The 15,280-nt window shown below is 48.8% G+C and overlaps 4 protein-coding genes across 4 annotated transcripts; 2 read left to right on the forward strand and 2 right to left on the reverse strand.

Moving 5' to 3' along the window:
- Positions 1-80: 80 nt before the first annotated feature.
- On the forward strand, positions 81-1,057 carry F4807DRAFT_470542 (60S ribosomal protein L17; the record flags this gene model as incomplete). Its single annotated transcript, XM_048002829.1, has 4 exons — positions 81-83; positions 275-488; positions 614-801; positions 860-1,057. The coding sequence occupies 4 exons, from the start codon at positions 81-83 to the stop codon at positions 1,013-1,015; spliced, it is 561 nt and encodes a 186-aa protein (XP_047850468.1). The 3' UTR covers positions 1,016-1,057.
- An 847-nt stretch (positions 1,058-1,904) lies between these two features.
- F4807DRAFT_470544 (uncharacterized protein) lies at positions 1,905-4,734 on the reverse strand (the record flags this gene model as incomplete). The annotated part of the gene is made up of 2 exons (XM_048002830.1): positions 1,905-4,321; positions 4,707-4,734. The coding sequence occupies 2 exons, from the start codon at positions 4,732-4,734 to the stop codon at positions 2,094-2,096; spliced, it is 2,256 nt and encodes a 751-aa protein (XP_047850469.1). The 3' UTR covers positions 1,905-2,093.
- Positions 4,735-8,450: 3,716 nt separating this feature from the next.
- Positions 8,451-11,410, reverse strand: F4807DRAFT_441088 (uncharacterized protein). Its single transcript, XM_047999352.1, has one exon. The coding sequence runs from the start codon at positions 11,084-11,086 to the stop codon at positions 8,927-8,929; it is 2,160 nt and encodes a 719-aa protein (XP_047850470.1). The 5' UTR covers positions 11,087-11,410; the 3' UTR covers positions 8,451-8,926.
- A 2,083-nt stretch (positions 11,411-13,493) lies between these two features.
- F4807DRAFT_464183 (uncharacterized protein) lies at positions 13,494-15,280 on the forward strand (the record flags this gene model as incomplete). Its single annotated transcript, XM_048002084.1, has 7 exons — positions 13,494-13,599; positions 13,659-14,057; positions 14,107-14,373; positions 14,428-14,565; positions 14,620-14,660; positions 14,723-14,892; positions 14,947-15,280. The coding sequence occupies 7 exons, from the start codon at positions 13,494-13,496 to the stop codon at positions 15,278-15,280; spliced, it is 1,455 nt and encodes a 484-aa protein (XP_047850471.1).

Below are 15,280 nucleotides of genomic sequence, written 5' to 3' on the forward strand. Positions count from 1 at the left end.
CTTGAACTTCGCGAAAATCTTCAATTCAACACCAACGTTATCGAGTCCATCTTCTATCTCAACGCCACACAGCAGTCACGATGGTATGTCCAAAATTCCTATGCGATTAATCACATTCGAACTCTCCTCAATTCCGCGACGGTTATGATATTTATTATGTTGTCCTACGACTCGAAATCAATCATATCGACGCATCCCGCATCATCCCGCATTTCACTACCAATGTCATAGATGGCCTAGAAGGCAATGGTAACTAATACCATATTCTCTACAGGTTCGATACGCTGCTACCGAGATCGACTCCGCTAAGTCGGCCCGCGCCCGCGGTGCCTATCTACGTGTTTCTTTCAAAAACACCCGAGAGACCGCCCAAGCTATTAACGGCTGGAAGTTGACCCGCGCTGTCAAGTTCCTGGAGAACGTGAAGGAGAAGACTGAGGCTGTCCCCATGCGACGATATGCTGGCAGTACTGGCCGAACCGCCCAAGGTACGAATGCTCTATACCAATATTTCTAGGATTGGCGGGGACGTTGGAAAACTATTGATAGAACTCAATTCTATGGTCACGAGGGTTGCGGTGGACAAGAGGGCTGACATATATGATGTGAACAGGCAAGCAATTCGGCGTCTCCAAGGCTCGATGGCCCGTAAAGTCTGCTGAGTTCCTGCTCGGTCTCCTTAAGAACGCTGAGTCGAACGCCGACGCCAAGGGCCTCGACACCAGCAACTTGATCGTCAAGCACATCCAGGTCAACCAGGCCCCTAAGCAGCGAAGACGAACTTACCGTGCGCACGGTCGTGTATGCCACCAATATTCCTAAGGTCGTAAAGGTGCGAATCCACTGACTAGTTGTACAGATCAACCCCTACATGTCGAACCCGTGCCACGTCGAGCTTATCCTGACCGAGGGCGAGGAGGTTGTTCAGAAGTCCGAGGCGGCTGTACGTGAGCCGGCACACTTGAGCTCCCGACAACGTGGTGCTCGTATCCGCCAGGCCATCACTGCCGCGTAGATTCTCTCGACATGGAGAACGGGGCAAGGATGTGACGATTTAATGGAGAAGGTTCGGGGTTTTTAGTGCTTTTCCTCCTGGTGTCAAGGCGGTCGTAAAGCATGGGTCAAGGTTTCTGGCATGCAAACTCGCGAATAAGACTTTCGTGATTCCCCAAATACCAAAAAGTTACTGAACAATCCTCGCCGGTGCTTCTTTCGTTTGTGATGAATGACGCTTTGTTCTAGATCTACGTCAACTGCCATGTAACTCCCTAACCCCCTTATTAGTGACACAGACGGAGGTGTCTTGATTGCAGGCCTACTTCCCACATATCATATCATGAACCATACTACTAGGTATCTTCCTTATATGCCGTCTATCGACTTACTCTCGCCCTATAAGGAGGTAGGGATTAGTCGAACTTACAATTCTGTCACAGTCATTAATGTCACGGGTTAGAATTTCTCATAAAGTTTCCATGGTACTCTTAATTAGGCCTATAGCCACTAAGGTACATCCCGTTGCAGCCTTATTTGCAAACGGGGAGAGCAAAGCATTAGCCTGTCCCATTGAGGCTCACCCGTGCCTCGTATTCCAGACTCCATATAGTGCATTCATGACCTCATTCTTATCCATTGCCAGGGGAACCTTCTCCTGCCACGTTTTCTCTGATAAGGAGAGGCAGCAGAGGTGCGCAACAACTGTGAATTTTTGGTGATCAAGGTAAGGAAAGCAACGTGTTGTAGTACAAGTTCAACGCGAATGCCTTCGATTGGTGTCATTGGTTGGAAAGTGTGTTCGTTGTTATATCAAATCAATTAGGGGAAGGGGTAAGAGCGAAGGAGCTAGGTATGACTAGCCCTTTGGAAAGACACTCCGTGGTTCTTTCTTTGCAAATATAAGATGGCAGCTGCCTTCTCAAAGCCCATACGCCGCCCGATGCACATGCGGTCGTGCAGAGAGGGAAACAGCAAGCCGAAAACGTACGCCGTAGTCAGTGAAAAGGAAAGTAAGGCCAGCACGAAGCGAAGATCAAATCCCGTGACCTTTCATACATAGGTCCATTGTGAGTGTTATCCGCGTAGCTCAGGGCCAGTTAGCCGTGATGCAGATACATGTAGGATCTCTCAAGATTGCCCAGCAGGATATTTAGACCAACTGTGTCATCGTAACCCTGCTCGAAGGGCAATGTGAAAATCTTGTAGTCAAGCTGTTCGTCATCATCCTCTGCCACAACGTCCGGGACGCGTTCGATCGTTCCGGAGTAGCGGCCGAGGCCAGGGAAGAGGGCGCCGTCACGCTTGGCGGCGTTGATCGTGGCTTCGTCGTAGACCCCGTCCCATCCCGTCTGGAATCCGTACACCCGCTTCATGGCCGCTTCTTCGGCCGGGTCGATCAAGTGGGCGATCTGGGCCAGATGTCGATCGGTGGAGACCTGGAGGAACTGTTCCATCGCTCGCAACTTCTTCTCGTTCTTCTGCAAAAGCGGGCGTAGGTCTGCGCCGCTCTCGTCCCTGGAGCGTCGAGGATGGTCGAATCGTCGGCTCGAGATGAAGCGCTCGTCGGGCACGGTGACGTACCCGCAGGACTTGAAGACGAGCCTCTGGATCTTGTAGCCCTTCTTGATTCGAAAGTTCGAAGATGGGTTTATCAGATTGTAGATGGCGTCTGAGATGGTCTGTACCGGTGCCAGGGCGTCTAGGATAGCGCTCCAAGACAAAAAGTGACCAGCTCGAATGGAGTACGCCGGTTCACCACTATTGCCATGATTTGCGGGAACATCGACTTGGAAGACATTTGGGTCGGCGTCTCGCATGGTGTCTCTAAGAATGGGAGGTCCACTAAGTGAGACCGTCTCCAGCTCAAGCGACTCGAGACCGTGCTCAGACATGGCGTCCATGACGCGGTAAAACACGTTGGGCGCAAACCAGCAATTCTTCAGAGATAGGTGGGTGATGTAAGGCAGGATGAGAAGATTCTCCTGTCTTGAATCTATCACCATTCGGTGCTGCTTGATGAAGGGCGCCGGTAGGATATGGCAATCCCTGTGCGCCAGTCCGGCGGCTAACTCGCCACCGCAATGCCACTCAAAGTGGAGGCGTTCGATATTCGGCCGTTTGCCGATGTACTTCTCCAGCAACTCGAAGACCTTAGGGATCGCATCCGTAGGATATACTTGTCTCGCACTCATGACGTACGGGCCTTCTGGCTGCACGCTTCTCCAGTCAGGAATGACGCCCAGAGCGACGTCCTTCACTTGCGGCAAAGAGTCCCAAAAGTCGTCGCGGCACAGGCTGTCGAGGTGGAAGCTCGGAATACGCGCAAGGTTCAACTTGGTCAAATTCGTAAATGCTGTGCTGTTGTCAAGCATCGTGAGTATGAAAGACTGGACCAAGGCGTTCTCTGCGGTCAAGTGCTGATTAATGTACCACATTTGGGATACAGTCAGCTGGTCAGGCTGCAAGCGGAACTTGTGGTTGAACGCCCTTGGACGAGTAACCTTACCCTGAAAGCGGCTCAGGGGGAGGGGAGCTCTAGCTCGGCGCTCGTATGTCAACTCCTTCAAGGTCATGCCTTCGAATTCAAGAAGCTTAGCAATCTTTCCCTGGATATCTGCGGGCTCAATCCCGGCGGCGGCTAACTTGCGTTCCATAACTTCCAGCTTGTACGGCTTGTCGTACATGATCTGGATAGAGGTGTCCTCGGTCATCTGAACTGCATTCTGCTTGCTGAATATTGGCAGTCTTCCCGGGGGTTGCAATGGGTTCACGTCGGGTCCTTGGAGATAACCCAAACCCCCAGCACAAGATAGCGCGAGCTCTTGAACATTGGTAGCCGCGCTCAAGAGACGAAAAACGCCCTGAAAATTCTCCAGTGCCGTCAACACTTTCTCTAAGGGTGTCTCGGGCTGAGTACGAGGCTTAACGGGCGACACAAATCGTCTGTAGGCTTTTCCATTACGAATCTCAATTTCCTCGAAGTCATGAACGTCCGGAGAGGCCAGCTCGGACTCGCCCAACTTAAGAGCGAGTCCCAGATGCTGTATGTGTGACGCGAAGGATCGGAAAAGATATGTCTTCATGACGCTCTCCGCCATGTCGAACGCAGAAGACATGCTGCTGAGGCCTGCATCTTTGGCAAATTTCATGCTCTGCTCCGGTCCAAAGCTGATAACCAGCTGTTTCATGAAATAACCTATGACCTTCGTGTTGAACTCTCGGTTAACGAGGCGCATTGCCCCAACATCCTTTCTATCCGGTAGGTAGGATGCGATTACCCAAAAAACCTCGGCAGGCACGCGTGCAGAGGGCCAGCCGGGGCCATCTAGTCAAGAAGTGTTAGTAAAAATATATCATCCGACAATATTAGTATATGGGGTGATAGCATCTTCGCCAGCAAATTATTATGAGCTCTTCTGAATACAAGCCCATCTGATCCAACAGAACTCTTCGTGTGGACCAGACGGACTTGTATTCAGTAGTAGTTTTGCAACTCAGGCTAAAACATTGTGCAGGGTGACATCACTCTCCTTCTTCATATGGGCATATGCCCTACATGAGGCACAAAAACTGAGGAAGACTACCGATGGTATAGAAATTCGGTACATAAACAGCAGTACATGGGAGGGGAAAGGAGGCAGTGGTATGATAAAATATGCCGTGCCTTTAAAGAGGCTACATGAGATATTGAGAAAATAGAACTTGCTTACCTGATGTAGATGAATGCTGTAATTCCATGATGCTGTTTGAAGTGAATGATTTTCCAGGCGATATTCTTCAAATGTTAGGTGAGTGCTGGTAGTTGTTGGATCCCCTCCTTGTTTGAGAAGCTCAAGGTCCTTACGTATTGTAATGTAGGTAGTTATGAGTTGCATGTGTTAAACACAGAACGAATGAAGAGGTTAAAAGAAGCACCAGAAAGTTAGATGAATGAGTGTGGTTGATGCTTGCGGTATGTCTGTAAAGTTGTGATCTGATCACTCGTAAGTTGTGGAAGAATGTGAAGCGTAAAGGATAGGAAATGAGAGATGAAAGGTTGAAAAGTTAAGAATTGGATCATGGATCATACAGTTCTTTAAATAAAAAACATCACAGAACTGCCCGGGTCTCTGAGAAGACGATAGTATATAGTGCTGACGACTTCACAGTTTCGTGCTCATTTGGGAACCCTCAAGCAAGATCCGGAAGCGAAGAGAAGGGGAGGACATGCTAATGTGCTTACCTAGGTTGAAAGCGCCCATCCACAGTCCTTTTCCATCTTTTCGTTGTCGATTTCTTCTTTTTAAAAGGTAGTACTCATAGTAGTTAGTTGAAATTCCAGGTTCTTGTGATAACCATCATCTATGAGTTTGGGTGGCAACTTGGTAAGTTCGAGGAAGAAGTTGGATGTAAAGAAGAAGAAAAAAAGGTTTCTGAGATAGATGTTTAGGTACAGAAAGGAAAGCACCACAAAACAAGAAATTGGGACGTTTGATAAGTATCCAGGTAGGTGGACTAGGAAGTAGGAAACGAAACCGAAGTCGAAGTTGAAGGCGAAGGCGAAAGGTCACTGGTAACATTGAAGTCGTATAGGTACTCTTTGACAATAAGAGTACCAATAAGCGTTAAGCTTGGTTATCATTGAAAGTAGGAGAGCACGGCATATAAACGAAACAAATTTGTATGTTCTCAATAGCACATATACATCATGGCTCTATATTGTATCTTGCTATAGCTCGAGCACCTAGATATAATCGTTAACCTCAACGTGGTGAATTCGAGGTTATAGCTTACTAACTTCACGATATCTATGGCTTTGACCATCCGAACTAGTTAAGAGTGAGATGTCAAGCGCACAGACAATGTCATGGCAGGTATCGGTGTGTCAGGTGGTCATCCAAGTGGACTTGTTCGGATCAGCTAGTAGCGGTTTGGGAGAACATCTGTGCTGTTGGTATCCAATAGAAACGACAGGTGATATTGAAGTATTTTCTACGTGCGGAATCCGGTGTTTAATATCTATACGGTCGATTCCATATGCGCTGAATAAACTATACAAGCGACTTGGCGTTGACACTGGAAACCCTTTTTCTTATATCCAGAGGCTGTAATAGGATGAAGCTTAGGTCGTCAGCTGGGAATAATGGTAATATATTCCGTAGCCTGTGTTCTCTGAGGCCATGGTCATGGCATAAAGATCAACTCCTTTTTGGTTGTCGTAAGGTGTAATTGTCAAGTACTTATGTATTTGGCGTTCTTTACCACCAGTTGAGGCCTCCTTGTGCGTAGTGAGATTGCCAAGAGTTTTGTCAACTGCCACAACTTTCTTCTCATTCCAGTTGAAGATCTGATTTAGTGATAAGAATGAGGTTGACGCAATGCCCTCCAGATTTATGAGAGTCCCGCTAATGGTATCGAGCCCCGGCACTTAGATGAGCACACATGCCCCTTGTTCAGGCAGTGGTGTCTTCGTGTATTGGCCTCAACAAAAGCCTAAGTGGACTGGTTATAAATGGCGAGACGCTATAGTATCCCCTTCAAAACCTATCTTAGATGAAATCAAGCTAGACAACATCTGACGTGAGAGAGAAAAGGGGGTGGCAACACCGGCAACTCACCGCACCACCGTCTTTTATTCATCGTCTAATTTTCCTATATAATCTTTCTGACATTGCTCCCAACTGTAGGTGTAGGCTGTTCCCGGCTGGTGATCATAACGAGCACTGACGCGTATTAGCGGAAATATATGTGTTACTGCAGAATTCATGTAGGATTTTAACGGTATAGTATGTAACAGGCACTGCTGCCATCGAAGCCACGAAAACACCAAGCATCCATTCGGAAAGTTAACTATCGGCAAGGCACGCCTGCATATAGGGGCTCCCGTTGTTCGGGCAAGCCGGACGTTGCTGCACCTGCCAAACCCGCCTCCCACTCTGGCCGGGCGTAGCAAAAAATCGCTAGTCAACTTGGCCCTCTCTGGGGGTTGGCTGTCTGCCGAGGCAAAGATTCCCGGCGCCCGCGAACCTCTTGCAGCTCGGGACGGCCAACGAGCATTCCCGAGCGCGCGTACCTTGCAGGAACCGCTTGTTGATGAAACCTCAACCAGCTCTAGCCTGGGTTTGGGTAGTTTAGAGCGTTTTTTTTTTTTTTTTGCGGTATCGTATAACCTTTTGGGAACCAACCTCCCATATCGTATGGCCTGTCCTTTTTTCCCCCACACACCGTGGTGAGGCGCGACGTCGCGGCCCAAACACACCTGAGCTAGGTACGTGCCGGCAACAGACAACCACTTGTATGGCCCAAGTTAAGCCCTTTTTGACATTTTCCCAATCACGAATTTCTCGAAAAGCCGAATTTTCCGATTCGACCGCCCGCTAATCATTTTCTTGCATCTTCTTGCATCTGTCGTACAGGCCGAAAGGGGGGAGAAGGGGGGGAGGGGGCGTGGAGTTATCGGCTACCTTAGCTACATTTGCCCTTTTCGCCTGAGATATACACGTGTGGACTAGTAAAGAGGTAGCGGACAACATATTGTACATGTCTTAGATTTTAGTCCCGGTCGCAACCCTCCACTAGGGTATGCAGGCTCGGGGTTCCGTTAGGCGAAATGGACGTATTGTGTCCCGCCGCGACCCTCCTGGAGAGGAGTCATCCCGGGCCTAGGACCAGGTGACCTATATCTAGCAGGAGCTCAAGCGGGATTGGAGGAATATAATGGGGTATATTAATCCTGCGGGGCTTGGCATTGCCGTTCGGGAGCTATGGCTTGACACGCTTGACACGCTTGACACGGAGCTGTTTGCGAAAAGAGTCGGGCTGCAGTACTGTCCTTTCGAAGAGGCGGCGGACTGGGCGGATTAGGCAGGCTTATTATGGTAGACCGGCTGACCGACCACCTAGACCACCTTAGGTATAGTAGGACGGAATAGGAGTCTCGCCCTCAGCCACGGACATTATAGCATTTTGACGTCTCTCAATCTGCTTGCTCGCCCTCCACGCCAATAGACTCCTTTTTCATTTGCCGGACTTGACCTAGGAAATTGATGTTAATGCGACTGCTGTAGTGTGCAACGTGGAGCATTGCATATTAAAATTCGAAGTATCCCTTGGAAAAAGATACAAGGTTTGCTACCTACATATGTATGAATCGGTAAACGACGTGATTGTGTCCTCGTAATACATTATTTCCTGTCCCCCGCATCTGAACAATTGGTGGAGGGGAAAATAATTAGTGGAATACCTTACCCAAGCGGCTCGACTCCGGCCGATACATTGCTAACAATGAACTATAACAACTCTATACCTGGGCAGGTTAGCTTACGTAGCACATTAGGTGCCCTATCCGAGTGGGACGGCCCGCCAGGCTAGTTTATTTTAGTTTAGTCAAGTATCACAAGCTTAACGGACCTACATTGTGTAGTACATATGTATGTCTAGGTATAGTGTTAGTAGATGATTCATCCATGGATGTGTTTAGGGGAGGAAGGTAGATAAATGTTTGTATTGTAAAGCTTGAAAACTCGACACGCTAGGTGGATAATCGTCTCATCTGGAAAGGGCGAAGTTCCTGATGACTGACGACTACCTTGTTCCGAGCGATATTGGTCTGGACCCAGGAGCTTTGGGGTATAACCGAACGCCATCGAAGTTGTACAGCCAGATTCTTCCCGCAAACTAGCATCGATAGAGACAAAACAGTAAACCAGCCTCAACCATTCCCATCCAATGACTAAAACTCCATAATGATATCAAATCGCAAATGGGGTATATGAGTCCGTAAATCAATCTCTCCTAACACGGTTCGCTGCCTTTTTGCGTTCCGTGAAACCAAGATCCGGCCTGATCGAACCTTGAAATAACAAAGCTAACACAGCCAAGAATAGCCACTGGAGGCTATATACAAAATACAAGAATGCGGTGTAGCCAAAAAATAAATAACAACAATGTTCTAACTCCAGGCTTCTTCAATATCCCAGAGTCTCATATGATCTAACTGATGAGAGTCGGAATAGCATCTCGAAGGTAGATCCGGTCTTGGATTGATCGAGGCTGAGCTGCGATCTTCGTAAACCCCTTCAAACTGAGCGGGTGGTAGATTGGCAGCTTGGTCTTTCCACCACAAATGAAGGACGTCTTGTTGCCATCTGTCAACATTGAGGACTTTAAGACGGGAATGAAAGGTGGACCACAGGAGCTCAGCTTCCATGGACGATAAATGAAGTTTGTGAAGTAGCCAACGGTTGATGTATCCCCTCTTGTCCCCACCCCGATCCCCGGCCTCCTTGAGGAGCGAATGAATGTTAACTTCACGAGCTGCATTTTCGATATGCTTCTGACGAGTTGGTAAATGCTGGGGGAGCGATATGGCTTGTCGGAGTGACTGTTGGGCAGTCTGGGGGAACTCCTCAAGAAGGTATGTGGGATTAGATAATAGCTTCGGAAACATAGGATGTGCTAGCGTCTTGGATTGCCCCTTGGAAGGTCTATCAAATAATTCATCTCCTAGGCGAATCTCGTCTGAATACACGGGATTAAATCCAAACCCTTCTTGCTGAAAGGGGGTGTTTTTGGGCATGACCCGTTTCTCGCGACACTCATTCTCCAATCGCACGGCTTCTTTGGTGTAACGATCAATGTCAAAAAGGGCTCTCTGCTCCAAGTTGTCGTAGTCTTGTAGCATCTCTATGTCGTCTTGCGACATGACCCCTAATCGCTTGAGTTCGAGGGCTCGTTTCTTCCCGGCTTCACCATAACTTTCTAATAGTTCGATACTATCAGGGGACAACAAATGAGACTTGCCTGCACTCAGGGCTTTCCTCTTCATTTGGGTGTTCACCAAGAGCTCCCTGGCTAACTGGATGTTTCGAGATGCCTCTCGAAGTCCTTCAAATAGGGGATGGATATCTTCCGGGCGATCACCAGTAATTCCTCGTAGCATTGAATTATCCGAAACCTGAGAACAATTATCATCATCGGATTCATCGTCGGGTGCAGTGCTATCTATGACCGCGGCAGCGGTATAGAATCTTTGTTCTTCCAATTCCAGCTCAACCTCGCCATGTTGCAGTTCATCCAGCATATCGTCAAAGCGTTGTTCCGCCTCCTGGCATCTAAGTTGGGCATCTCGCATATCCTTAAAGAACTTATCTAGTCCCGGGTTATCCGGGAGGAGACCCTGCACGGCAGTCATGAACGCGAGTGTAGCGTCATCTTTGACATGACGCATCTCTTGGACTTGAGTCCGTTTTAGCTGTACACCGTTAAATATTTCGCGTAGGTTAGTTCTCCGGTCTCTAAGTCTAGAGAAATGAGTGGTTAGTCGCTGGAAGCTACGAGAAACGCGACTAGACGCGTCGTCCTGGTCGCTATCCTCATCGTTGTCAAAGCTGACTAATCCGGACTGGTCATCATCGTCGCTCACTTCACTTTCCGCATCAAAACCTTTCCAGACATGCGGTCTGAACCCGAGTTCTCTATTGGTAGGGGCGCCTTTCGGCCCCGATATCATCTCGTCGATGCCATGTGGTATTGGCCGCGTCTGCCGACTTGGGGGTACGTGAAGAGTATTTGGCAAGCTGTGGGGTTCTGACGGGTGCTGGGCTCGGAGGGCATTAGAAATAAGCGACTCTCTTTGAGTCTGGGAAGATAGCGGCGGTGACTTCACGCGTCGAAAGCGAGCAGATGGTGATTGAGACTTGCTTGGAATTTGCGGGCGATGAGTTAAACTAGTCCTCTCAACAGCAGAAATGGTTGCAGCCAACTTCTGTGGAAGACTCTTGGATATACTAGAAGAGGAGTTTACGGATGGGAGAACTGGGGGGAAATGCGGTCGGCGAGCGATACGGGCGTGAGAGGTGTCAGATGTAACGGAAGAGTCGTCGTCTTCGGAGTCGGACCAGCCCTCGGATCCGGTCGTTAACGTACGGGATAATTCCAAAGGGATATCCTCAGTAGACATAATGGAAGCTCGACTACTAGATTCGGTGGAAGGACCGTATACGTCATGATGGCGGGCATGGTCGGAAGGGGGAGATCTGAAGCTTTCGGGAAGAGCCAAAGAATTATTTCTGGCCAGATTTACACAACGACGATCGACTGTAGTAGCCATTCAGGATGTGTTATTCGGCAACTCCGCAACCGCATCTTAGATAGGGAAATGGGGGACGAAGTCGATAGTTTTTTAATAAGAAGAAGAAAACAAGGCTGGTGCTATTTTTCTATTCTACCTAAGGTACCTAGGTAGGTAAGGACAGATATTGATATGATAGGTAAGCAGGTGACGCGGAGGTGATGCGAGACGATGTTTTGATGCAGATGAATTCTCTATGGCCAGGGCAAAGAAAATGCACCAAGACTCGAGGTAAGTTACACAGAACTTCACCCCGGCTGCCCTGTACAGCCTGCACCTTCGCTGTAACTAAACGGTACCCACGCTTTATTTTGGGTAAGGTTTGGGGTGGACTAAGGGACAAGGGGGAGACCTAGGGGGTAATTGTAAGCACGTGGCGCCTGATCGGAAACTTACTGTACCTTATCCTAGTAAAAAGGGCACCTCCTACCAAACCTACCAGGACCTACGAAGCAGGAAGCATCTCCCGAGCCCCGTGGCCCCCGGCCTCGGTGAGATCCACTTTCAAAAGATTAAAGTAATACCCCAAAGTGATCAATGTCTTTGTTTCTTACAATATATTCCGTACGTTGAGTGGATTCCCTATATTAGTGTCCTCACACACCCTACATACACAGATTATGTATATATGTAAAGAAATATATTCTTGTCTGGTGTGGATTAGCTTCGAACTTGTGCACTAATAGAGCACTTCGGAAGTCCCTACAGGCTACAGCTTCGAGAATCGTGGGCGACTCTTTGGTGTTCGGATGTGGCCTCAATAGTCAGCCCGAAGACGCCTTTGGATCGCCCAAGGCAGAGGACTCCCACGTCCGGCAATCAGCTTTGGTTGCTCACACACCTCCCAATGCTTGCAACCTCGCAACAAGTACAGGCGATGATCAATACATTCATAAGAGCCTCATCTTGTCATCGCACATGCATCTGGCCGAATCCTCGCGTACCATCCTCCGGTCCTCGCACCCCTCACGACGTCCGCGTCCGTGGGGTGTGTGGTTTAGAATATGGAGAAGGGATCCGTCGGTGCATACGGGCGCATGTGGGCTGCATTCGCTACATCGTTAGCTAGGCCATTTGCGGCTGTTACAAGCCTACGCTGGCCTACGCCGGCCTACAAAACCCTACGAAACCCTACAACGTACTATGCAGTAGTCTTAGTGGACATCATAAGCCCTCGCCAAGTGGCTGCCGCTTGATGGACCACGATTGATCTTCTGTTCCCTTTTGTCGGGTTGCAGAGGTTTAGAGCTGCCTCCCCCTTGTTCCCCCTTGTCCAAAAGCAAAATGGGACCCTTGAAGGACCCAGACTCTCTCTCTCACTCACACGCTCTACCTGTTTTCTCTCGACGGCAAAGTAACGAGAGGAAAACTCGAGAGTGAGGATAATGGGAGACGAGAGAGGTGGGCCGAGTCTTCAGGGGGGAGTGAGTATTAGAATTTTTTTACTCAAAAAAGTTGATAAGAACGCACCACACCCCCTCTCTACATTTTCAACCATGCCATTTCCAACCTTAGTAGTATCTTTTTCGAAATATTATTATTATTCCAAGGTGGTTCATGTCGCTTTCCGTGGCGACAGCATGTCTCGCTTCTCTTCTGCGCTTCCGTCCATGATCATTGACCGCTAATTCAGCCTTTCCGCCTTTGTTGCCTCTTTTCTCCGGCTTCGCCCGTGCCATCGGGTCTCTTCCTCGACCAAATTTCACTTTGAAGCACTCCTCTCTTATCTGGGAATCCTGGGGAGTTGGGGAGAATCTCGTCCGTCAGCTATACCAACGCCGAGGTTGCAGCCATTACCATCCTCTCCGCTGATTGGCTGTCTAACTCGAGCCTACATGATAGTCTCTTCCTACCTCTTACCTAGGCCTTCAACTTCCAATTCTACCTAGCTCTCTAGCTCACCCACGATCCCTGACCAGCTCGTCTTCCCATTCCCACATTATCGGACGCCATTTGATTTCTCGCGAGATCACTGCATATCTTTTTGCCGCGAACTCATTAGGGCCAATGATCTTTTATCCACTACATCACGAGGCATAAAGAGTGACTTCGAGCCGTCAAATTAGATAGATTGCTTGCGCCCCCAGGAACGTTTTGGCCCGCGTTGGCGTAGTGTGCAGCGAACTTGTCCCACACTCTTGGCCGTTCCGAAGTCTTCTGGAGTAGGGCCGTCCTTATGACAGCTTAGGAATATCTTTAAAGACGAGGGGAACACATTCGGGACAGAGCCGCATAACTGATTTAAGGCTCGGTCCGCTTCAGTTCTATTTGCTTACCTCACTTTGCTTTTGCTTGTGAATGCTGCTGTTTTCTACGGCCTAAACTCCCTGCAAGTTTCCTTGCCTGCTGGTATTCCTAATGAGAAAGATGGTTACAAGATGTCACGATGCACAAATCGAAACATAAGCAAAAGTCATCGGCGCGCCCTTGGAGCGAACCCAAGTGGCACGACCAATATCAGCAATGGTACATAGAACGAGTAGGTCGGAATGGTACGTTACTTAATACTCCGCAAATTCCGGCTGGCTCATGCTGACTAGCCGTTTATCAGGGACCATAGAATATGACTGGATTGCTCCAAGTTCCTCCAATGCTCCCGATCAGAGTGTCCCGCGGTCCGATCATGCCATTGATGGTTTAACGGAGCAAGTCCAGAACATAAATATCAGCCAAGATGCCTATGACTCGGGTCAATTCAACGATTATGGAGGCCACCATGCCGCCGCTGTTGATCATGCTAGCTATACGCATGATGCTCATCAATCCCAGGATCCGGGCTATCTTGACCATACGCAGCCACAACAACAACACCACGACAAGGGGAAAGGAAAATCGCTGGGTTACGAACACGCTGATCCATACGGCAATCCATCATTCGGTAACTCCTTAACTGGTGCCGAGGGCGAGTTACAAATGGCAGCAAATTATGGGCAAGGATCACATCCCCAATGTGAGATATAGCAGCTACTGGTCAGCTTGAACTGGACTAATTATTTTAGATCCTAGCTCCGATTACACGAATGTCGAGACTACCGCAGCTAGATCATCAGCACATGTCGTGGAGCCCCATGTGAACGATTATGGGCCTGGGGAAAATCCCTCTGTTGACGCCGAGTATGAAGAAGCCGTCCGTAGGAGTCGTGACGAGTACTATGGGGCCCAACAGGTTGGCGAGTCATCATCGTATACAACGTCTTTAACAGATGCAGGCACGTCTTCGTCTTGGCCCTCTACCGTTACCGTTGATCCTAACGCATACGAGCTGAGTAAGTGCCTCAACGATCTTCTGCTACCCCAATCATACTGATGCTTTTAAAAAGATCCACCATTGACGAATGGAGATGATGTTCCAACGCCTCGCGGTGGCTCGCCAGTTCTTGGAGGTCCAATTCCGGCGGCACCGGCGTATCCTAACTACATCCAAGGGACTCCAGGAGAGGAGGAAGTGCTAGATAATCGTAAGTAATACCTTTACCCTTCCAAACTTCCGTAATTTACTGAGGAATAGGTAGGATACAGGGTAGAGCACTCACAAAGGTTCCAACCAGGAGAGGTAGGTAGCGTCGATTGTCTATACGTTTAGCTAGATCGTCAAATGCTGACTTAGTCAACTAGGTGTTCAAGATACTGTGGTCAGAGCCTCTCGGTCAGGTCGGACAAATCGGACCTGACGACCCAATCTCCGATGTCACCAAAAGGAGAACTGCGGCCGGTAGCAAATTTTACATTGGGTTTCGCCGCTTTATCATAGTGACCACAGATGAGAGCCACCACAGCACATGCGTGTAAGTGGGCCACTCACTATATTCTTCTTGTACCGATTTTAATTATAAGTATAGGCCTATCTTGACGTACGATCGAAGAGGGTGTCTGAAGAAAGGTGTGAGACCTAATAAGCATGGCATTATCTACATGGCTGGTCACAAGCCTAGGCCTCTCAAGAATGAACCCGAACTCGGATTTGCCCCGGTTGCTCTACAGGTTTATGCTGAGGGCGAAACACTCGCCAAAGAATCCAGGGTTAACTACTCCAAATTAGTCACTATCGAGCACAACGTCAAAGTATTTTTCATCGGTTCGATCGCCCAGGACGATTTCGATAATGTCCGCTACGCGGTTAACGAATGCTGGAACAAAAAATTGCACCGTTCATCAAGAAAGTCAAGGAGATAG

Source organism: Annulohypoxylon truncatum (genome assembly GCF_022578515.1).
Source record: "Annulohypoxylon truncatum strain CBS 140777 unplaced genomic scaffold F4807scaffold_38, whole genome shotgun sequence".
Lineage (NCBI taxonomy): Eukaryota > Fungi > Ascomycota > Sordariomycetes > Xylariales > Hypoxylaceae > Annulohypoxylon > Annulohypoxylon truncatum.

Coding starts and splice junctions, on each gene's coding strand:
- F4807DRAFT_441088 (XM_047999352.1), bottom strand. CDS start 11,086: ATGGCTACTACAGTCGATCGTCGTTGTGTAAATCTGGCCAGAAATAAT.